General features: G+C 44.9%; 1 protein-coding gene and 1 long non-coding RNA gene across 8 annotated transcripts in view; one reads left to right on the top strand and one right to left on the bottom strand.

Annotated features, from left to right (window-relative positions):
- The window catches only part of Arhgap26 (Rho GTPase activating protein 26), a 388,578-nt gene that overhangs the window by 60,009 nt on the left and 303,636 nt on the right, over positions 1 to 24,933 (bottom strand). For all 7 annotated transcript variants that reach the window (XM_029471859.1, XM_029471862.1, XM_021150728.2 and 4 more), the window contains exon 20: positions 14,190 to 14,340. In XM_029471859.1, coding sequence (XP_029327719.1) covers positions 14,190 to 14,340 — 151 coding nt within the window. The remainder of the gene's footprint in view (positions 1 to 14,189; positions 14,341 to 24,933) is intronic.
- The window catches only part of LOC110284816, a 57,324-nt gene continuing 50,747 nt past the window's right edge, over positions 18,357 to 24,933 (top strand). Inside the window, exon 1 of the long non-coding RNA XR_002376987.2 lies at positions 18,357 to 18,819. This is a non-coding gene — a long non-coding RNA (uncharacterized LOC110284816). The remainder of the gene's footprint in view (positions 18,820 to 24,933) is intronic.

Here is a 24,933-nt window from a genome sequence, read left to right as displayed (position 1 = left end):
ATAACAACAACAACAAAACAAAATAAAAAACAAAACAAAACAAAAAAACAGGGAGTAAGGTGGAAAGCTGGCTCAGGCCATTGCAACAGGGGTACTCAGGTCACGGCCAAGCAAGTCTCTGCTCTGGTTCAGTGCTGGCTGTGTTTGAAGGAGCGACTCAGGGCTGGTTTTATTAAGCCTCCCTTTGTGTTGCCCCTGGAACTGGTACACAGCTGAAATTCCTAGAAGCGGAAGAAGAACCTGGAAAAGTCAAGCAGGTATGCAAAGAGAAGCAGCAAGCAGAGTCAGCTTCACTGCCCGCAGTGCACACAGGTAGCTGCTCTGGGCACGGGATCTAGTGGATTGATGCTGAAACTCAGGATGGGACAGCCAAACTGGCTTGTGAAGAAGAGGCATATTAATTGGGAATTTTCTTATGGACAAAAATGAGAGTAAGCCTAAATAGTGACCTGAGCAACAGGGTCTGAGTAAGTGTCTAACCTCCTGGGAACTGACTGTGTGTCAGACCTGGCAGATTCTCGACTAGTGAGTGTTCTAGCATGTAGTAAGAAGACATCAGCAAACACCCTTGCTCCTTCTCCGGGGGGAGGGGGGGGAGAACAAGATGAAAATAAGCATTCTAGGGAAATATCAACATGAAAGGAAAGCAAGTGCAACTTGAGGGTGGGGGTGGGAGGTGGAGGTCAACAGGAGAGGTAGAAGGAGAGGAAAAGGAGGGAGGGAGGGGGGAGAAAATAATGTAGACTTCCAGGGGACATATGAAGTCTAACTCCTGTTATGATGATCATGCCAATCGCATCAGTCGCCAGCATGTGGACCCCACCGTTAGCGGGTGTTGTCTTCAGGATTCCCACAGTTCTTCCTGGATTCCTGACAGTTTGTTTTCACTATGACAACTGAACACTGTAAGCACTGCCGTGGGATGACTAAGGACATCTCTCTTCTAACTCCACTTTCACACAAGGGGTCAAAGAAGACTGGAAAAGAGGATGTGTGCAAATGAGGGACTGCCTCTCCTCCAGAGGCAGAGTCACACTGGGCTCCTACTGCTGTGGAGTCTGCAGTGTGAGGCACAGCCTCTGAATGCTACACAGTACAAGCTTCCTCAGAGATGGTGGAACTCACTGGCTCCTCTGAAGAAGCCCTTCTCCTGCCTCAGCGTTGGCTTTGCCAACTTTGAAGCAGGGTCCTTTGGGCCAAAGTAGACGAGTTAGTGGGTCCTACTTATGCCTCCAATAATTGGCGAGAGGATGGACTTATGATCACCCTGCACTCTAGACTGCAAGTTCCACCCACACAGACCATCTCAGCTTGTGAATTCATTGCTGAACAACAAGACATCATGAACAGGACTTTCCAATTTGCTCAATACCTAGGCTGCTTTCCTCTGTATGGCAGTGCCTTAGTCATGAAGGAAGCAAAACAAAAACCATTTAGTGAGTAATCACAGACGGTACCGCCTCTCTTCCTACAAGGGAAGCTGAAAGGATGCAAACCTCACTGAAATATCCTCTTCCCATCAACACTAAGCAGGTGATCTCACTGTGCTGAAGGCGGCAGGTGGTGATGAATGCAGGCTATGTGAGCAGAGTGTCTGAGGTTACCAGGGCAACCGCTGACTATTATTGAGTAACTCTAAGGTGTCTCCATAAAGGTCAGGAGTGAAGGCTCTTTCTCCATTATATATTCAACTTCAAAATGGAGTTTTTAGAGGAAATTGGGTAGATCTAGATGGGGAAAGACAGATCGAGTGAAAGCGCTATATATAGCTCAAGATAATTGAACTACTTGCATCTGGAAGTGTCGGCTAGGCCTTGTGAGGGGCTTCGTGAGTAGCTCCACGGTGAAATATACCTTCTACTTTTCTAAGTTCCGGCTTCCCGGTCTGAGCATGAACTCTGAAACAGCCTTGCAACAGGGGTAAAACTGAATCCACTCCACATAACTGCCTGAGAGGACACTCGGCTTTCCCCATAACAGATTTCCTGTGCTGTCCCAAGCCACTGCTTACCAACCTAGCACCCTAGAGCGAAGTTACAGGGCCCCTGAAAGAATGACTCGATGGGCTGAACCTCATTTATAACACCCTGAGAACAATGCCTTTCTGGTACGAGACACACTGTTCAAACCCCTTCCTTGTCTCTTCGCTCACGGAGTTTAAAGGGTGAAACAGAGCTATTCCTTATAATGACATAGCACCAAGCTTCACAAGCATGAATGCAAGGTAATCTCAAAACTAAGTTTATCTGTTTCTAACTGAGCTTTTGACCAAACACAACACATATAACAAATAAATTTGCTCACCGTGTACGAGTGTTGAAATGAAAAGCTGTTCTTTCCACTGCATCTTCTTCCTCCTGAGACAACCAGACAGACCCATTCCCCTGTATCTTCCCAGAAAATTTTCAGACGTGTACATATACCTGTGTATGTCTGTACCCGTGGGCTCTTGCCTAAGTCATAGTACATAGTGTTTGTGAATTGCTTTCAAATCTAGGTGTATATCAAAATCACGTAAGACCCACCCACATCAGTTAATGGACCGACTAACTGTGGCACAGGGCCAGACTGTCCGTGTTGGTTATCCTTTCATCTAAGGATTCTAAGGTGATGCTGTTAGGAGGATGGCTTATAAGCCACAGCCATCTGGTTCTGTACCTCCTTCTCCCTGAGTACCTCTGCAGGCTACACACAACGAGCACTGACTCCCTGTCCTTCACTGGCTATGTTTCTACCCCTTGGTGTACTGGCACCTTTCATTGCTGGCGTTCTTGCTGTTTGTACAACCATGCTGATGGTGTGAGTCACCACTCCAGATACCTTCTCCATTTTGCAGTCTTCCCTGGGAGCAAGCAGCATGGATCCATCTCAGCAGTAGAGCTTAGGACCCTCTGGCTTCCTGTGTTTACCAGTAAGGTCCCCTGGAAGACTATCAGGAGAGGAAGAACAGTGCCCAGCCATGTATTCTGGTTCCTTGAAGTAATTTTCTTTTTGCTGTGTCCCTTGACATAGGTCTCTGTCCCTTTTGAGGCTCTATCTAACTTTCTCCACTTCTGGGCTCTGATACTGTATTAGTTGTCTGTTGCACTGAAGTAACAAAATATCCAACAAAAGAAATGAAAAGAAGGGAGAGAGGGAGAGAAAAAGAGAAGGTGGGAGGGGGGAGATGAGGAAGGAGGAAGATAGGGTAGTATGTAAGAGGAAGGAAGGTAGATGGGAAGAAGGGAAGGAGGGAGGGGGGAGATGAGGAAGGAGGAAGATAGGGTAGTATGTAAGAGGAAGGAAGGTAGATGGGAAGAAGGGAAGGAGGGAGGGTTTACTCTAGCTCACAATTTGATTATACAGTCTGTCTATTGTAGCAGGGGATTCAATTCTGTCTATTGAATCATGGAGGCAGGAGCCTGAGGCAGCTGGTGTTATTACATCTGAGTTTGGAAGCAGAGAATGATTATATGAACACTCAATTAAGTTTCTCCTTCTCATCCAAACAGATCCCAGCCTATACAATGACCTCTCCTCCCACACCCAGGGTGGATCTTCCCATCTCAATTAACCTAAACTACATAACATCTTACAGACAGTACCTGGATGTGTGTCTTCTAGGCTGTTCTAGATCTTGTCAGGTTGATCATCAGTACTAACCATCACAGGTACTGCTGTCCATCCTGTCCCCTCAGCCCCAGGGTGGTGACTGGTTGGTGGTCACTATGCTCTGTACTATCTAATGTGACTCTTCTGTAGTAACGCCATTATAAAGAACCTGTCCCTGAATTGTGCTGCTTTAATTATATCGATATCTCTTCTTAGAACTGCAAACACTTCCTTGGACAGACACCTCTACCTTTCTCTCTCTGTGGATGATATCATCTGTTTTCCCTGAAGACACGATTTGTACAAAGGGCAAGTAGAAGCAATAGGGTCCTATTTAACGCAACCATTTTATCCCTCTTGCAAGCATTTTTGACAATATCCATGGAGCCACCATCTGCCTTCAATTTATAAAGAGAATTTGTGGTACCTTGGAGTCAATGTCTGTGGGAAGCACCCTGCTTCCTTGTGAAGGGAGCTGGGAAGCACTGGAAGAGAAGCGAATGAGTTAATGACTAAGACCCTACAGTTGAGAATGCTTTTTCTTTACAAATTGTTTTGCTTTTTGCCATAATGGCAGTTAAATTAACACAGAGTCAGAAGCTGCAGAGGAATTCCTGAGGCTAAATTATTCCCTGGTGAAGACTTGAGACTGCAATTAGTTTCTAACCTAATTAGTGTAGTTCCAGTTGGCTCTACCCAGAGAAACAACATGGTAGGTGGCTTGACAAGGCTCCTCTGGGGAAACACATACATCTGTTGGCTGACTTTGTACAAATACCTTAAAGCCTATCTTGTAATGGCGTGTTTCTATGGATTCCACTGTACTTTATTATTTACATTTAATCTGGTATTAGCTATTTCATTTCACTTTTAAAGTTGTCTCAACATTTTTAGTCTGGGCTTCTTTGTGTCACATCAGAGTGAGGGCATGCACCTGTCACTACTGAGCAAATCAATGCTTGAAAACTGTTGACAAAGGCAAAGGGCGAGGTTCAAAACATCAGACTGGCAGTGGTGGTGGACGCCTACCATCCCAGCACTTGGGAAACAGGAGGATGAAGATAATCACAGCTATGGAGATACAGAACTTAATGTCATCCTGGGCAGCAGCAGATCCTGCCTCAAAAAATCAAAACTACAAAATCAAGAACGCATGTGTTGCTTGTCATATTACTTGTCAACATGGACATGTTCTGAGAAATATACTGCTAAGTGATGCCACCTATGATGTACAATGTCACTAGGTAATATAATCTGGGACCATCAGACTGCCACAGATATTATCCCTTGTGGCTCACATGCTATGAATTATACCAGCAACTGATATGTAATGACTGCTTACTTTGAACCATGGAATTTATTGTTATGATAGACTTATCCCTTATCTGAATCTACCTTGAATACAGGTATTCTTTTTGTTTGTTTGAAACAGGGACTTTCTATACAGGTCAGGCTGACCTTGAACTCATTATATAGACCAGGCTGGCCTTGAACTCCCAGATCTCCATCTGCCTCTGCTTCTCCATTGACGGGATTAAAGGTGTGTGTCCCCAGGCCTGGCTGAAGGTAGGCATTATCCATTATCAGATCACAGACAAAGTTTAAGTCAGAAACAGTAAATAATGTGCCCAACTTTGCAGTCAGAAAATGGCAGAGCAGAGGCTTGACCTCTGAGTAGACAGAAGCTACTCCGTTCCTTCATTCTCTACCCTTTCCTGCAATTTGGGAAACATTGGCTCTCAGATTTTCTGTCCATGGTTACTGAGGGCTACCTTTTTTAGAATTGCATACTATGAGAACTGTTCTGTCAATACCAGAATGCCATGTCACACACAGTGAAGGATCAGTGAAGAGAACTGGATCTGCTTAGATTCATCCACCCTCTCTATGGTCAAGAAGCATTCATTTGAACCTGGATGGCTAGGCGTCCTTAGGGAGACAGAAAATGCTGCATTGATGACCAAATAAAGTTCCTCTGAAAGCCATCCAGCCCTCCCTTTACCACACAAGGTGTACTGACTTCAGCCAGGGCACAAGGCTTTACAAAGTCCATTACTGTCAACCCTGTACAGGCAATGTGCCAGTGTAGGGATGATTCAGGCTTAGCACCAAGAGCTTTGCAATGAGCTAAACCATGATTTTATTTTCATGTAAGTCGGGTAACCTCTTGCCCTCTGTTACTGCACATGGTGATTCTCAAGAGTCTAGGAAGGTCTGAGATACCTCTGAGATTTAGAAAAACAGAGACTGCTGGGTACCTTCAGCAGAGAGGTCTGGGGTAGGTGCCTGTGAAGGTGGGCCTCTGCGCAGAGCTAAGACTGTTCCAGGAGACTTGTATGAGATCAAAGGAAGCCTCCGGAAGATCCTGCAGAGCTCCTTAACACAGGGAAGGGGATGGAAACAAGATCCTGGGCCTGATACTCTGTCCAAGGAAGCATCTGCCTTGGAATTTCTTTTTAGAAAGAACTTTAATGTATTTAGTTTATACAAGGTAGACTGAAACTACTTAAGACATCTCCATTATATATATGATGGGAAAAAATTATTCCAAATTAACCTTAAGTGAGGAGAAAAAAAAAAGGCACAGCAGAATTCCTTCAAAGTTCCCCCAGGGGTACAAAAGTGCTGAGAGCCAGGACCATTCTTTTCTCCAGATTCTGAACACCCACATACCCACAAAATAGAGTGCCAGAAGGCATCCGAGGACAGCTAACTCAGATAAAATCCATTCATTCAGACTCTTAATTATAAACCCTGATGCTTGAAGCATGCACTGTACTGTCAAGGCAAATTTGGGAAATTATTTTAGATGACTGAATCAGATTAGTAAGTCTACAGAAAAGACTCAGATACTTTATATATTTTAGTTTGTAACAGGGAAAAGAAAAGAGTATGTGTGAGGTGAAGCGTTTTTCCATTCTGTTTCTCATATTCCTGGAAACCAGGGATGTGGTGGGCACCCTCCCAGTGCCCACTAGCCCCTCCCACGCCCCTCTGCTGATAGGCTGTAGGGACTCAAATGTTGCTGACTGCCCTGGAGTATGGGAAAGAAATGCTGCTGCGTCACCAAGTGTGATGGCTGCCTCGAGCCATCTTTATATTATAGAAATGATGACCAGCTAATAACCGAAGATATTTACCCATAAAATTCAGATGGGTCCAATCAGGCAGGGGGGTACACCCTAAACAAGGGAAGCTCAGCAGGATTTCCAATTAGGGGGTGAGGTCTTGTGTAGGAAAATGGAAAGAGGAGATAGGAGAAAAGATGCTTTGTAAAAAGGCAATAGGCCACACCTGTAACCTTCTCTCGCCATGCCAAGATCATCTGACCATTCACTCAAGGGGGTGCAGCCTTTGCAGCCCCAGGAGCTCACGGAAGCAGAGGAAAGTTTCAGACAGGTCCCAGATAGAGCAGGGCATGCATGAGTGGGAGTCACCAGGAAAAGGCTGCTCTGTGTGCAAGTCATTGCCCATTTTTTGCAGGCAGAACTCTGCAGAGACACTTCCTGCCCGCACATAGGCAAGGGGTAGGGTCTTCAATCTAACAGCGAGATCTTTCTCTACCAAAGGCCAGTGCAGCCAGAGGAAAATTCCTCTCTCCAAAGTCCACAATCCAAAATGTAGATAACAATAACACTTTGGGAAAACCACAATTGTCCATTCCAGTGTAACTATCCTGGCATACAACAACATTGAGGAAAAAAAACCAAAACACCATTGACGAACACTTGTCTAATGCCTGTGATTCATTTTGTGAATCATTTGGTCTCAACTAACAGCAGTTATGCACACGCTCACTGGGTAGCCCATGGGATTTGGAAGATTTTAATTTTTTTTTCCAGGAAAAAGAGTGTCTATCCAAGGCCTTGGTTTAAGGCCTACAGGATCAGATTCTAAACAGGGGGTTGCTGGGGTATGGAGAGCAAAACAGTGAGAGATGAAACTAAAGTGTGTATCAGGACTGCAGGAACAGAGAGAACAGGCTGTGTGTGCAGAGGCTCCAGAATAATATTAACATCAACATATTCATGTAGGAAGGTAGGAATTCAATATGAAGATCAATCTTGCTAACATTCACACCATCTTTCCGTGAGGGTAAAGTCACTTTATTTTTCAGATGTAGAAACTCAGAAAGAGAGAGAGAGAGACAAAGTCACTTTCCTCTTGTCCTTCAAACCTGTCTCCTTTACTCTCTGTGGGTTTTCTTCACAGAACTCATTTATTTTTTTTTCCTGTCTCTATTTATTTCCTGTGGAATGTAAAGCCCACAGAATCAGAAATGGCTGTGCTTTTTATTTCAGGGGAGGGGTACACTGGTATTGAACCCAGCACCTGGTGCAGGGTAAACACACTCTGCTGTTCTTGCAGAGGGGCAGGGAATGTCTTCTTAACCCTCTGTTTGTAAATGACTGTATTGTCACAACTAAGAAAACCTGCCCACAGTGGGTATTCAAACTGATGTTGGCTGAAGGTATGGTTGGCCAAATGAACAGACGCTAAGTACAAGCGTTAAGGTATCTCCCCAGCAAGCCTCCTCCCACAGAGGAGCAGAAGGCAGGAAAGCCTGGAGTGCTTCTGAGAAGACAGTCTACCCAGAAGCAGGCTACAGGATCCTCTCTAGAGGTCCCTGGCCCATGGCTTGCTGGCCCTAGTACATGAGGTCAGCTGACTCTGGCAGACGGACTCTGTTAAGTGTTTAGAATGTGCACATCTTTTAGGCCAATGGAAATAATTAGGAAAAGCATATGTAAACGTGTGTTACGAGGAAAGATGAAAAAAAAAGGAACTTACTTGTGAGGTTACTGGCCAGTGAGTTATTTTGGGGGAAGGGAGTAAGGACCACTTAGATGGCCAAAATGCCTAGAGCAGCCTGAAGGCCTTTTCAGTCTTCCCCTTCTCCCTCTGCCTGAGCAGTCTGAAGGAAGCACGAGCCCAGGGGTTTCTAACTCGGGGCATTAATTTGTGTGTACTACTTTATTCAATATTTGCTCGCTTCCCTTTAAACATGTCACTGTCTTCTTACAGGCCCTGGGCAGATACCAGCTCTCTTGATCACTGTGGAAGGATGTGGCTTTCCTTTGGGAGTAACCTGCATTCTTGGATGTGTACTGGTGCCATTTCTCTACAAGGCCCCAGAATTAAGGGTAAGCATGTTCAGGGCTTTGGGCCAATCTATGTTGGTGCCGGAGTGAAACCTAAGGCTTCCTATTTTCCATTTCAGTGGCTGAATCATCCTCCTTATTGGCTTCAATTGTTAGCCCCAGATCTTATTTTGTTTCTTAATGTCTTAGAATCTCATTATGGGATATTTTCTTTAAAGGATTCTAAAATCTGAGACACGGGGCCCTGCTACAAGCTAGAATGTTTCCACTTGTTTCTATCTCGCCATGTGTCTCAGCTCCACACAGCACTAGGTGATAAAACCATACAGGCCTTGCATTAGTTAACTACTGCTGTTTATTAAATCACTCTTAAACATAATGGTTTAATACAACCGTGACACATGAGTCATCACAAACCTACAGGCAGCTTTGCTATAGGTCTTGCCTGGACTAATTCATGTGCCTGGATTCAAATGACTGGTGGCCAGGGATGGGGTTGGATGAGACACTGGTCTTCTTTCTGAGATAGGCTGTCATGTCCAAGGTTAGACCCACTGGTGTGCACGATAGCTGGCTCCCAGGAGCGTGACATAGAGAGCTACAAGACATCTTGGCCAGGGCCTGGAAATCATTCTGAGCTGATTTTATCACATGCTAAGGGGCACCTAGCATGCCAGAGTCTGGACTCTGAGCTTTTAAGAAGGGCAGCAAAGATCCTGGCCCTCATTTATTCTATCAAAGGCTGACAGAGGGGTAAGGAGTGAAGCAGGCCATTTCCTGTCAGGTTTAATATGGGCTACATGTAGACAGTCTTTCTTTTGAAAACAAGTTGAAAATTTGTACTTTAAAAATGTATACGTTAATGGATTTTTTTTTTAAGAGAGGTGTGGGACTTACAGAAAACTCACAAGTAGACCTGTGATTTCTTCTCTTCCTTACTCCCTAGGTTTCTCCAGTTTTTAACATCTTGGTGTAGTGTCCTTGCTCTGATGGATGAAGCAACACTGATACAGTATTACTAATTAACACCCCTGGTTTCCTTTAGGATTCACCCTTTGTGTTGACAGGTTTTACTGACTTGAACAAATACAATGTATCTTGTGTCCACCACTGAGGTGCTGTATCAGATAGTGTCAGTGCCCTGAAACTAGAGCATCCTGCTCCCTGTATCTCTGGCAGGCACTAATCATTATGACTGACTCCATTGTTCTGTATTTTTCAGGAAGTCATATATTTGGTGTCACACTTTTGAAGTCTTCCCAGACTAGTTTCTTTAGCAGAGCAATATGTGTTTAAGGTTCCGGTGACTTTATCATAAGGCTGTTTTTTACATTTATTTATTTATTCATTTTTATGTACTGTACTTTTGCACATATGCATGCTGGTAAGGACACCTTCACAGGGTTGGCTCTCTCTTTTCTACTCTGTGGGTTCCTAGCTCAGGACTCACACCATCAGACCTGGGAGTAAGCACCCTCACCCACTGAGCCATTTCTCAGGCTCCAGCTCATATCATTTGATTGTTGAATGATCGTTCACAGGGCAGAGGTGCCACACAATCTATCCACTAACATCTCCTGACAGATCTCCTCATTGCTTCCAAGCTCTGGCAATTGTGAATCAGGCTGTTAGAAATCCCGGTGGATGTTTGTGTCTGTAAGTTTTCATCTAGCTTGGTAAAACACCAAGAAGCCGAACTGTGGCCATATGGTAAAGGGCGCTTAATTTTCTAAGAGACACGAGGTTTCTCCCCAAGTGAACATGCTACCCTGGGTTCCTACCAGCAGCAAGTGGAAGCTGCCGCCTCTGCCATCCTCACTTACAGTGTTTGTTCTGGGATGCTGGCTGTGTGGACAGCGCAGTATCTTTGGCTTTCATCTCCCTGTAACATATGATGGAATCATTTTTCCATTTGCTTATTAGCTATCTGACTATTCGTCTTTGGGGAGGTATCTTTTCGGATTTCTTGCCCATATTTTAGCTGTGTTTGCTGTTTACTTACTCTTGAGTTTTATGACATCTTTGTGTGTCTTGGATACCAGTTCTTTATCAGATACATGTTTTGCAAATTGTTCCTACTTTGTAATTTATTCCTTTGTTCTCTTAGCTTTTTTAAAAAAAATATGTGTGCATATATATATATATATATATATATATATATATATATATATGTTTTAGTTTAAAGGAAGTTGAAACAACAATGTTTTCCTTCACATATCACGCCTCTGGGGCTGTATGAGAAAAGTCGTCACCACCGCCAAGGTCATCTAGTCTCCTCATAATTTAGCATTTTATATTCAGAATTATAATTTACCTGTATTTAATGTACATGAAAGTAGATTTGTGTCTGGATAATGTTTTGTTTTTAATATCTATGCCCAGAATGGAATATAGATTTTTCTATATTCTATAAATATATAGAATTTCTTGGCTTTAAAGGTTGGTTAATTTCCTTCCCTAACCCAGCAATTTCCCTACAGCACACATGTCAGTAGGCTGTGCCAGTCTATGTTGGATTAATTGGACTTCCTTGTCCCATCCACCTAGATCTTCCCTAGCACCTGCCTAACTCGTACTTTCTCTACCTCTCTTTTCTCATTACTTCCATCTGATGGATGTGACCAGATATTCAGTTTATACTGATTCTGAAGACACGAGCTGCAAGTCTCATGCAGCTCTGCCCATGCCCAGTCTACCCTTCTTAGCCTGAGTGTAAATTCAGGAAGGGCAAGAATTCTGCTCTTCTGGTTTATCCTAAGTAGCTTTACAGAGGTCTGGGCACAAAATAGGCTCAACAAGATTTATTGATACTTGCAGACGAGCTAGACGCTGGTGCTAGATTATCAACTGCCCTTTGGTCCTTGGGAGAAACCTGGCTACTGCAGAAAGCTAGGGAAGGAGCTGCCCAAGACTGACACATAGCATTCATGTCCTAGCATGGGTGGACTGCTGGCAACGCTGACTTGGATGTTCAAAGTAGCTTTATGCTCACGCCAACAAAAGGGCCTCCATGTCCTGGGAGAACTAGATGTGCCATCTGAGTAACAGATCATGAGCAATAAACATGTTTCTTTCATTATGATTTCTACATGGTCATGATGGCCAACCCACATGTTATGAAAAAACGGAGGTGGGGAGAGGATGAGAAAACTAAAAAGAGCAGGTAGTTTCCTGGTGATGGGATCCTTACATTATACCTAATTAATAGGCAGAGGAATGGTAATCTTCCACCCCCACTCTGGCCACATTTTGTTTCCATCTGTATCACATGTCTCTAAACAGCTCAGAAGGAACAAGGATGGAGAAGTGAAGGGTGGGTTGTGACCCAGCCCAAGCATCACAGCACAGAGAGCTGAGACATCTGAGAAACAATTTACTCAAGGAAAGCAGTGACTTCCGTTTGTCAGAACTACTTAACTGCCATCTTGGTCCACCCAGGCCAGTTCTAGGCTGAGAAGCTGTAAAGGCAGGAATCAAGGACACGCTTTGGGCTTAGCAAATGGCCAATGACCTGCTGCAGAGTTTCTACGGATTCTGGCACAGCCTTCACACAGGGATGAGCAAGCCTGGTTCCCTGGTGCCAGGTCCACTGTATCTGCCTTCCTAACCTCCAGATCAATAGGGATGCACCAGGGACTCGCTCAGCCTGGGGACAGCAGTCTTGTGGGAGATAGAGCCAGAGTTGGACTCCAGTCTCTTCTAAACACAAGCAGATACAACTATTCCTAATGTCATTCTCCCTTCACTGGAGCACCCCTGAATCTAGACTAGGAAATCAATCAGTCAATCAATAACTGTGTATTTCATGCTAAATGATCCCAATAAATGATAAAAAACCAAATTACATACAGATACCCTTAGGATATCCCAAGGCCCCTCCTCCAGACCAACTTACAGGACATAGCCCCTTTGCATTTAGCTGCTAAACTATCTCTTGGTACATGCTGTACTCAGTGACTCAGGGGCCGAAGCTACCAGCTGCTAGAAACAAAGATTAAAGACCACTGGTTGGTGTTGGTTGGGAAAATCAGATAGAGTTTCAGCTTTGCTCATAGCACGCAAAGAATAGCTGTAACCATACGCTAGATCGCCAGTTTAAACAAGAAGGAGCTGAGTGGACCAAGGAAGGAGTGGTACTGTGGGGGTGGGTGGGTCTGAAAGAGGAGCTCAGTGGCCGGAGAAGCAGGTGCACAAGTGCTCGAGAAGGCATACAGCAAGTCTAGCTATGGAGAAGCAGAGGCAAAGGAGGCTTGTACAAGCTGGAGGAATTCAACTATACTATGCTCTGGAGACGCTGGTGAACCTCTTGGTGAACACGCCGCGCACTATGCACCAGACAGAAGGCCAGCAATTCGACTCCCTGGATGTCCTGTCTCGAGCTGCTCACAACCACGGTGATCTTACCCTGCTTGGTTTTAGATTTCACCTCAGGCTGTAGCTACATGTTTACTATAAACACTTTAGAAGTCCAATTTGGAGTTTGTTTTTTCTTCTTAAGCATTTAATAACCCTTAGTTTATTCTACAGCCAATATATCGGGCCCGTTTTGTGGATGATACATATATCCGAAGTGTGTGTGGGGGGGTGCTATCATGGAACACCATACTGAAGGTCAGGGAAAAGGTGCTGCTGTCCTGTGTCATCCTGTAGTTGGTGTCTAACCAAGAGAAACAACTGCCTGCAGATAGCCTGGGGCTGAGGCTCAATCTGTTTTCACTAGAGAAAAGCGAAGTCAACAGCTTCCCGACTCTTCTACAGCTGGCGCTTGAGCATCCAGCTGCTCTGGTCAAATCTCGAATTCTTTCTGCAAAGACCCTAGCTGACAGGATTTACAGGGTGGTCTAAGAAGCATGCTGAGCAGTGTGCGCTCAAGTCACAAGACAGAACCTTCTGGCCCTGGTTGAATGGTTTCTGCGGAGTATTGGACAACTATCCCTAATACTTTATCTTGGCTACAAACGCTCAAAGTCCCAGATGGAATAAAAAAAAATTCCTTTTATATTCTCTAGCATAGGTCACAATTATACTAAGGTTTGAGAACAAGATGACACACAGGGCTGCTGCATACCAAGTGCTCTTCTGTATGGACGCAGACACAGAAGCAGCATCAAATACTGCCAGCTTTGTCGGGGGGATGGAAAACCGGGACAACACGAATGAGCAGAACGGACTCAGTTACTCATCTGCTAAATTCCTTGATGTTGTAACACTGAAGGAAATCGTAGCTAGCACAGGCAACAGCCATCAGCAAAGCCATCTCAGCAGAACAGCGCGTCACAGATCAAGGCTAAGAAGCGGTATGTTAAGACGCTCCTTTGTGCTGATGATGCTTAAGGGAAAAAAAAAACCACAACAAATCAAGCAAGTTCCAAGCTCAGGGGGAAGGTGGAAATCATGTTCATGGAACAGTAACCCAAAGTCAGGTTAAGCCGGAGAAATTCTGGTAGGACAGATGCTGGAGGTCGGTGGGGAGGGGACGGGGGCTATCGTACTTACAGTGAACTGGGTCGAGTAGGTTTGACCACATCCAGGTTTGAGTCGCTGGAATTCAGATTGGGCTGCAGGCTGCTGCTAGAGTTAAGGATGCTGTTTGCACTCGAGGAGACCGATTCCAAACTGGAGTTGATGATGCTGTTTCTCTGCTCCTCTGGGGAGGAAAACGACAAAAAGGGCCCATATGAATGCTGACAGAATAGGGAGAGGTTGCTCCCACACATACGGCAATTTATAAATATAGAGACCAACTTAAAATATCTGATGCTTTGAAAAAGTACGAAGGAGCCAGGCACAGTAGCATGTGCCTGTGTTCTTAATATTCGGAAGGTAGGGGCAGGAGAATTAGGAGTTCAGTGCCAACTTGACAAAAACAGACAAGTCAACCACACAATGAAAAAAAGTGGGATGTAGGAAAGGATACAATTTAAGAGTGGCACTGTGCATGTGTGCGTCGGGGGGTGGGGTAGCTCAGTGAGGAAGAGCACTTGCCATCAAGTTCCAGTCCTTGGAACCCACATGATGAATGGACAGATTACCCTGTGCTGAATTTACAGACGCACAGTTATACCCTCCAGTTTTCTCCCTCCTTCCCTCCCTCCCTCCCTTTCTCTGTCTCTCTCTCTCCCTTCCTCTATCTCTCTCTCAAATAAATATAAAGTGAAACAATCAAAGAGTGAGAAAAGAAAGGTCAAAAAGGAACAGGTCACATGGGTTTTAAAGCAAAGGTTTTCTCATGCTGAAGGGATGGAGGTAACCTCACCTTTAGTATAAGCCCGGCTTTCCCCTCCTAGGACACTATGATCCCACTTCCTCTTAACTTGTGACTTCCTTTTGATTTACAGATGCTAAGGACACAGAGAGGCCCTCATTGGCTCCTTGCCATACTTTCTTCAAAAACCCTTTCCCCTAACATTGCCCGACAGCTTCGGCCATGATAGACTTCTAAATGTCCAGTACATCAATACAGAATATCAATTTCCAGACTAACTTGATGGCCACACCCAAGAAACATCTGTTTACTCCTGGAGTCACACATCTGAGGTTTAACTTCAAGGTAATTCTTTAATAAGCAGAGATATAAGAGTTGCACAATTGTCTACAAATACAATACCCAAAAAAAAAAAAAAATTGAACCCATGGTCCAGGCCACACATTTATATTAGGAAATTACTAATTACTATCAGCTCAGAAAAGAGGAACCGGAAGTATCTCCGAAAGTTTGTCTCTGGCTGGCAATGCGCCCTCAGGGACATCCATATCATGGGACCTCAGATTCTTCTTCAGCTTAGGAGTTCTTTATTTTTATTTTGTGTTTATGGTTGTTTTGCCTGTACATGAACCAGTGCCTCACACGCATGCCCTGACAGATTCCTCCGGCCCCATGTGTGTGCTTGGAATTGAATCCAGGTTCTCCATGAGAGCAGCCCCTGTTTGTAACCACTGAGCAGTTGCTGCAGCCTCAGATCTGGATAAATCTGTGAAATGGGAAGAGTGAGGACTGTCCTAAACAGCTCACGAGCTGTCCTGGGGATCAAGCGGGATCATATGCAGGAATGTGTTTTATAAACATTGGACTACTGCTCAAAGAGAAGAACTTTCTGTTTCTTCTCATCTTAAAAGCCTTGGACACAAGACTTGAAAGATGTGGGGATGATGCAGCTAAATGGCATGGGTACCATGGCGGAGCAGCATGTGACAGACCTGGAATGTCTGTCTCTCCCCTCATTCTCCACACACTGGAATGCAATCAACTGATTTTGCTGGCAATTATTTCATTTGCCAAGAAGTAAGTGGATTAACTCTTATGGAGCCTTCATATATGAGTTAGAGGCATGCTCTATCTCCAAGGGACAGACCAACATGCTCATTTACAGAGGAACATTTGAACTCGGGTCTCCTTTAGTCAATTAAGGATTGAGAGCATTTAAATCCACTGTCCCTTGAGGGCTGGAGAGGTGGCTCAGTGGGGAAGGGAGGGGAGGGGAGAGGCAAAGGAGGAAGGGAAGAGAAGTGAGGAAGGAGGGACAGGAGGAGTGCAGGAGGAGGTGGACTAAAGAGCGAGTGAGTAGGGACTTACTACCAAGAAGAAAAAAGAACTCCTGTGTCCACCTGGTGACCACCGAGGAAGTGGATTTGACACCGCAGCAGAAGGGGGTAAGTCTCAGAACCCCAAAATCACAGAGGAGATGGCTGAGAACTTCTCAGGAGAAAGTTTTTTGTTAGGCTGACAGTCTTGATAGTAGGTAGGAAAGTGGACAGGAAAGGAAAGATTGTCCCAGAGTAAAATCAAAAGCAAACTGTCTGTCTCAGTGGTTCAGCCAAACTACACCAAGACAAACTTGAGGGCATTTGGAATAAATTAAGGAATAAAGGGGAAATGACTCAGTGTCTCTTAAGACGGGAAGCCCCGCCTCCTGTGGGCAAATGGGTACCTGCTCCTGAGAGCAAAGCAGAAGGGTAGAGGACACCCTCCAGATGAAAAGGAACCACCCTGCCCATTGGATGACTCAGGCCAGCTCTGGAGCCCTGTCAGGAGCTAGAACTGGGCCATCTAGATTGCTGGAGGAAAGGGGGTTACATGTTAGTGGACTTCAAAAGAGAGCAGCCACCAGATATGTGTCGCGCTCTGCTCTCTCTCTCTCTCTCTCTCTCTCTCTCTCTCTCTCTCTCTGACGCTCCTCTGCTGGCTAGAGTTGGTGAGAATGCTCTCCTTTCTCAAATCTGTTGTCAGGGAATGCCTCTGTATATCAGTCACCAAAAGCCAGAGCACAGGGACGAGGGGATGGGGTAAGTTGCAAGTTTTAAATATGAATCAGGAATGTGCTGGATGCTTTTATGAAAAAAAAATATATACATACACACACACACACACACACACACACACACACACATATATATATATATATTGGTTTTTCTAGGCAGGTTTCTCTGTATAGCCCTGGCTGTCCCGGAACTCACTCTGTAGCCCAGGCTGGCCTCGAACTCAGAAATCTGCCTGCTGCCTCCCAAGTGCTGGGATTAAAGGCATGTGCCACCAGTGCCCGGCATGAAAATATATTTTAAAGCACTGACAGTAGATATAGACTTGGTCCTTAATGACACAAACTACTCACGTGTAAGCATAGGCTATCTGGCTACACAGTGTCTATTCAAATGGCCTGTGAGGTCAGAGGTCACCTACTTTTCTAATGAATAGCTCCTGTATTCTGCATATCAAAAGCCCATGGAGAGTCACACATTAAGCAAGAGAATAATATGCAATCAAAATTTCTTCTGCTGGAATGGAGAGAGGTAGTTTTGTGAAACTGAGTTTTGCAGGTGCTGAGGCCGGGACCTTGAGACCGAAGCACTAGTGACTGTGGGCAGCATTGATGTTTTCTGTACAAATCAGGAGTGGAAAACACAAGTATGGGACCAAATCACAGCAACTAAAAATGGAAAGCCGCAGAGTAATTTTGGTGATGTTGTACTTGTTCTGGGGTTGCCATGGAAACGAGGAAGCTAAGCTCCCACACTCTTCATATTTACTAAGTGACTCCAATTCACTCTAATGGCAACTCCATCCAACAAAGGAGGCGGGGTCTGTTTATCACAGAGCCACGCCAAATGCACAGGTCTTGGCAGGCTTAGGTTCGGCTGGTCTTCTGAACACAGAGACCTAAAGAGTAAACATGAGACACAGATCCCTGTCGCTTCACAGGATGTCCCCACGCTGCAGCAGCCTGTCAAAATTTGGGCTAACATGTTATTTTTCCACAACATCAAAAAAAAAAAAAAAAAAACCCAGAGGACCCATGACTCTGCACAGACAAATCTGGCAACCCCACCCTTCTCCACACTCAAACATGGAGGAGAAAAGGGAGTTACCAGGCAGCAGCTTTGCAAAGACCCAGAGTTTTACACAGAGAACAGGGAGGCACAAGCAAAACCCCCAGAGGCACTCTCGTGTTATAGCTGGGAGAGAGGAACACTCTCCTCTGCTTGCTAGGGTTTTGCAATGAAGTCTGTAATACATCATCCTGACAAGATAGGAGGATAATAGCATGGCAGCCTAATGAATTTTGCAATAAAAATGATGAATGCACAGCAGTTTCTGAATTTGCCATCTCTGGGAAACACCCAAGTGCATGAGAAGCTCAGACCTAGACATCCTGACTGTGCAGTGCAGATCCTTTCATGCACTGTAGCTTTCATTCCTGATAGCAGAGCAGACCACGCCAGAAGGAAAGCCAAGGTGGTCTGATTTCCTGCTCATTCGGTCAGAGGCCCTATGATAAGAACATTGTTGTGAACAGTCTGTGCAATATGTTTAAATAAATAGTATCTTGCACAATGACTGATGGAGCAAGCAAGGGTTTGATGAGTGAGAAAGAAGTGTGGCCAGCGTATGTATGGCTTACACACCTTCCGTGGTGCTCATAATAACTTTTGTCCTTGCAAAGGAAGGACATGTCAGTAGATGTGGATTTTGTGGAGAGTGGAGAAGGCACAGTGGCTGGCCTAGGGGTGAACTGACTCATTGAAATGAGGCACGGAGGCACAATAGAGAAGCCTGGTCCTGAGGCTCTTCACTCCTGTGGAGCTGCAGAGCTTCCACATAATGGCTATGCTGGGAACTGAAGGATTAGAGGTAAGTGGACTCTCCCCAGAGGCAACTTTGCTGCCTATCCTGCTGTGGAGTGCTGGTAAGAAACTATGCATTCCTCATTTTTATATCACGAATCATTATAAATTGGCTTGAGACAGTAAATAGATGATACAATTGGAGAACTTTATAGTAAGAAAACATCAATACATAGTAAATATGCATTCCTCTTTAATAAAGAAAATATATAAAAGCATAGATATATATGTATATATATATACACACACACGTACATATACAGACACACAGACACACAGTGAGAGAGAGAGAGAGAGAGAGAGAGAGAGAGAGAGAATAGATGTCTTTTAACAGAAAGATCACCCCACACCTAATGCTTCATTATCTGCTTTGCTCTCGTAATGCTAGCAGCACACAGATGTAACCCTTTACTATCCTTTGCTCTATTTAACGACTTATCTAAAACTTTCTTTATCGTCATTTGTCCTCTACACATCAGTTTTAATGGCAACATCAACTCTTTGGTTTTCAGCCACACACAGAAACCACACATAATTAAACAAAGAGCCACATTACACGTTTTGGAGCCTCTGCAACAACAGGAATCCATGTGGACAAACACGTCATCTGCCAAAGCAAACACGTTTGTCCAGAGCACTCAGGATCTCCAAAGGCAACCTGAGAAATGGCACAGGCTGCAGCTCTGACTGCTCAGAGGAAGGCATTACATAAGCCTCTCAACTGTGTGAATTCCCAGCCATTTTTCAACAAGGAAGACACGTATGAGAAGTATATAAGCTAAATTCTTAGTCTCTCACTGAGCCTGTCTGGGAGAGGGTCCAGCATGTATTAGCTGAACTAAAAGAATTAATCAGAGCTATAATCCCAGCAACTAGTTAACATGATCCATATGAAACAATGCCCAAGAATCCATTCCTGTCCCTAATCCACCCCTACCAACCCCAACAACATCTGCCAAGGTTTCTAATGTGTTTGTACTTGAGCATTAAGGGAGCTGTTTCTGGAAGCAGGGCAGCCACATTTCCCATGCTGGAGCCCTCTCCTTTGGAATCTGCAGGACCAGAGGGGAACTATGCTCCTATTCAACGGTATGGTGACACTATAGCCTGGTGATAATTATCATAATCACAGACAACAGTTATTAGGTGCTTACTGTGTCCTAGGCCTCATGTCAAGAACTTTACAGGCACTGGACTCATTTAATTATGGTAATTAGCCTCCAGGACAGCTGTTATTAACGATCAGTTTTACAGATGAGAAAACAGAGGAACAGAATGCCAGAGTGCTGCCCTCCAGGTGTCAGAACTATTCTCTCTGACTACAGGGCCTCTCACCCCAGCCCCTTCACTCCCTTCCTGGTAATGACAAAGCATCAGCACTGTAGTTGGTCTACCTTGAGTTACTGTAGCAACCAGAGTCTGGATCTCCTGTCCCTAAGAGTGCTGGAGAAGATGGAGCATCCGTATTGTTCCTAGGCTCCGTACAATGTAATGCACACCAATGTCTCAGAACCACTGTTCCAAGATGCTCATTTCAACATCTTTGTGTATATACTAAAAACTGGGGAGAAGACCACTCTTTGTTGTCAAGCTGCAGCCTCCTGGAAGAAATCACAGAGCTTCTCCAGGCTCACTCTGGTCCTTCTGGCTCTACTTTCTATAGCTGTCTTGAAAAAGTACAGCTTGGTGTTAGTGCCCTTCACTCAGATATACCAGTCCTCTTCTTCTGCTGTGCAGGGACCAGTGTGGAGACCTGGGGGTTAAACTGGAATCCCCTTTGCTATCCGCCGTCTGGTAGCACAGTTGAAAAACCTCCTTCCATCTGTTCAGAGGCGATCACAAATGAGAGTGCCTTGGCCTAGTATGTTAAAACCATCACTGAATGCTCACTGCTTTTAGCAGTGCTGGTTGGTGCTGGGTCAGGAGGGAAGGCTGCCACCTGGCTATAGATTGTCAGTTTGCATATTAAAAAAAACTCGTTCAATATGGCTCAACTGCCCCTGAAGTATCCCTGGAAGCTGGCACAGTTGGCTTTTACTACTTCTGTATCTCAGCTAAGCAAGGTTTTCACTTCTATGGCTCACAAACTGATGGAGGTCCCCTTGCACGGACAAAATGACTTAGCAAAGGGAGGACATCTGGGTGACAAACTCTAGCTCTCTACTTAAAGCCTCCAGTCTCGGTTTATCTGCCTAAGAATTGCAGCTCAGTGTCTACCTTATAGGATTACCAATTAGGGGGATGAGAAGAAATAACGATGGGCTTAGAACATTATTTGAGCTATAATTGCTTTTTATCATTGTTACTGAGTGAGCCTCAGATAGAGTTTGGTCTCAAGGGTTCTTTATTAAATGTATCCACTTATTCTTCCATACTGGATCCCCAGCCTAATGCAATTTAACTTCCAGATTCATGAGAAGAACTGCAAATACTTGGTCTTCCAGATTTGGGCATAACAGTTGTTCCTAACCATATTGTGTCTCCCAGGATTTACCCCATACACTGAAATTGGAAACTTGGGTCACAAGTGATTAATAGTGTAGCTTTGGGGAACAGTGATTGGGTACACATTTCCTACTTTGATTTTTTTTTTAACTGGATGACCCTGAGCGCAGCAACATTGAAATATACATTTTATTTCCCTCCAGCTAGAAAATAGGTCCTTTGCCTTTTACTGAATGACCCTGACTGCAACATTGGAATACATATTTTTTCCCTCCACCTGGAAAATAGGGCCATTGCCTTTGCCCAGATCAAACCCTCAATCCCTTCAGTATCTTTCTCAAAATTCCCCCTTTCAGAAAACACTCCTTGACCAACTACAGACAACTCTGCTAGTTAGTCCCTCTCCTCTTCTAATGGTTTGCATGTGTTGGTACAATGGCTTCTACCTTGTTCTTCTCCAGAGCTTTCATCTCAGAGTCTATTCCCATGTCATCCCTAGCCCCACTTCCACCATGTACTGCCTAAGCCTTCAGACTGCCCCAATTCTCCACCTCCATCAGAGCAGTAGACACTTCCTGGCTCCTCATCCTAAGGAGGCTCCAAGAGGCCTCTGTCATCATAAATGCAGTTTAGGATAAAGAAAGCTCAAGTTGGAGAAGACTTCACTCATTCCAAAAATGGAGGCCCTAAGTCATGTGCAGGTGGCTGGGTGTGTGATTGCTCTACCCAAGCAGAAGGAAAAACTCCTCCTGAAAAATGAGATGCATGCATGTCACGAGCACCATCTAGCACTCAGGATTCTTCCATGAGTCAGAAGTGGAGATGCAAAGACAGGACCAGGCCTATGAACTCTCAGTGTGACCTTCAGGACTGTCCCTTCAGAAAAGGAGGCCAATGATGATGACTCAAGGCCTATCACAGTAGTACAGATTTACCTCTAAGAGCAAGAAATTGGGTCTCATCTTCTGTAGACCAAGACCCTTAAAGAGAGTGACAATCTACTGAAAATAATGAGAACCTCAGAGGAACGTTCTTGAATCTTCCTGCCAGACAGCAGAAGAGCTGCCCAAGTGCTGTCAAACTGCAGGTGCTGCAGAGAAGAAATGAGAGCACACCAGGGCTCCATAGAGATCAGAGAGACAGAGACAAAACAGGAGATGAGCTTCCCCGGAGAGGTATGCATGCATGTGCACATACTGTATATTCATGTTCACCTAGCATGAACCTTCAAACAGTATAGGCTCTGTGACAGACGGGTGTCACAACAAACTTCAAATGTCAGATGAACAGTGAGTGTCCACTGTCAACATCTGAGCTCAATTCTAGCCAAGTGCACAAATTAAGAGGGAAGATTTGGAGTGGGTCAAAACTGAGAGGGAGCCACGTCTGTGGATTTGACATTTCCCGCAGGTGGTCCACAAGTAATTCTGAGATGGAATGAGGAGGACAACTTCTAACTTAGTAGCTAGGAATTTATCTTATTGTATAGTGCAGGGTAATATAATGTGTACATCAAAATTCATGTATTCAGACACTTCAAATACCAGAGTTGAGGCTGTGCAAACAAGTGAGTTGCTTTAAGATCAATTTAAAATGTGTTAAACAAGCAGTACATGCAAATAATGAGGTTGTGGCCCCAAAGTGTAAGAGGAGGTTGGTATAAATGATTAAGATTTGGGAGGCACTGAGCTAGGTTTGTGCAGAGGCCTAATTTGAAGGATGTCATTCTGTGGAAATATACAAATTGCTTTCACGGATTGCTGGTATAATCCTTAACTGTGCTTCTGCTCCACATTTGTTGCTTTGACAAAGTGAAAACTTTATAGTGCACTGTCACCTACTGGTGACAGTGACGACAAATCACGATTACATCCAAGATTACATCAAAGCTTCCCGCCTCCTGGCCCACACCTCCTTGCACCTTCCACTCCGAAGCCCCTGCTTAGCTTCCCACAGCAGCCTGGGGGCCATCCCCATTTCTCAGAAGAAAGTAAGTGCCCACATGCTGTCTTCTTACTATAAAATACACATAGTTCATATGAACACACACCATCCAAACAATGCACACATAGACATAGGTACCCTTACATACATGCATGCACATGCAGAGTTTTCTACTGAAATGCCTATGAAGCTAGGCCCTCTGCTAAAATCCAATCAGCTGGAGGCTGCAATCCTATTTCCTGTCACTGGCCGGGAGGAAGCTGTATTGCTTCATCGGCTGCAGCCAGGACACGGCAGCCTGTTCTATGGCTTAGATAGGCCTACTTTCACACATCCTTAACTTTAGGCTTCTGCCTCCTGTGATAAACACTAATCTCAGGCAAAGATCTAATTGGTTTCGCCTCATCTCCCTCTCCTCCCCTCAATGCTGTAAAGTGGGCTTCAGGACCGGGTCCCAGGCTGCAGCCACTCTAGGCAGACCATAGCCCAGCACTATCCGAAGCCTGGAGAAATGACCGACACAGCCTGCCTTGTCCCCATCTGCACCGCATACTGCTTAGCAGGAAACCTTAGGTGACCGGGCTCTCCTGGAAACCTGAGCCGCGCACATTACCCTGTAGCCTGATGCCTTATTCCCTCAGCAGATGGGATGAGGTCAGTCCTGTTCCAAGTGTTCCCTGGTACATGCAGAGGAGCCCAAGTTCTGAGCAGACTATGGAGAGAACGGCCCCCATGCTCTCCCCGCATCCCCTACACCAGATGTTCAAGAACACGGGCTACGGTGAGAAGGGAAGCCAACGTCAGGGCAGAATCCAACATGTCTATGGCCTAAGAACTCTTTTAGGAAACGATATGAAGGAAATGATCTGAGTAGACATAAACAGATTTAAATATAAGAATGGTAACACTAGCTTTACTTATGAAAGCAAAGTATTTGATGCAATCCAAACGGTGCTAACTCCCAAGGCGTGGCCTTACTATAGGAAATCAAAACATCTTTAAATGCAATGAGGTTCTGAGAGCAGAAATATTTTGATTTCATGAGTTATGACAAGGAAGAGGCCTTTACTTTTCAGTATAAAAGGAGTGAAACCTTGAGAGAGAAAACAACAGGATACAATGTAGATATGAGCCCTTTCCTTCCTGAGGTAAGGGGGTTGCTGTCCTCTCTGTACCTCTCAAACAGATCAGGCTTCACAGTCACAGGAGTCACCATCACCATCACTGAGGACCTATCCTGCCGCTGGCACCTGACACGTGTTATAGCCTTAGGCCGTCTGGCAGAGTTTAAGGCCTCTGTTCCTGCCCTGCACACATCTCTGGTAAAAGACCAGGCCCATTCCCTGATCTCTGCAACAGTCTGAGATTGTGGGAAACCACTGTCCCTAACCGGCAAGAATACAGGACCAGAGGCTTACCAAAAGTCTTCTATGGAGGCAGCCTTCCCTCTGGGGCAATCTGGAGCTTTCTGCCAGGACACTGTATGGCCTCCCTTGGGTCACACTTCTCTATGAACATCGCTGTTGGAAGCAGGGCACTAATTCTCTCACTCAAGCATGAACAGGTTACAGACAAGGCCTTATTCTCATATCCCTAGACCGTGAAGGCACCATGGAAATGTCAGCTGCGTGTTAGGACTGGTTTTGGTGTCTATGTGTAACAGCCTTATGTCAGATGCTGTAATGAATAATTTTGTTAATTCTCAGGTTTACCCTCTAGGGTGAACACTATT

The sequence above is a fragment of the Mus caroli genome, chromosome 18 (assembly GCF_900094665.2).
Source record: "Mus caroli chromosome 18, CAROLI_EIJ_v1.1, whole genome shotgun sequence".
In the NCBI taxonomy this organism is placed as follows: domain Eukaryota; kingdom Metazoa; phylum Chordata; class Mammalia; order Rodentia; family Muridae; genus Mus; species Mus caroli.
This window is presented reverse-complemented; position numbering and strand designations above follow the sequence as displayed.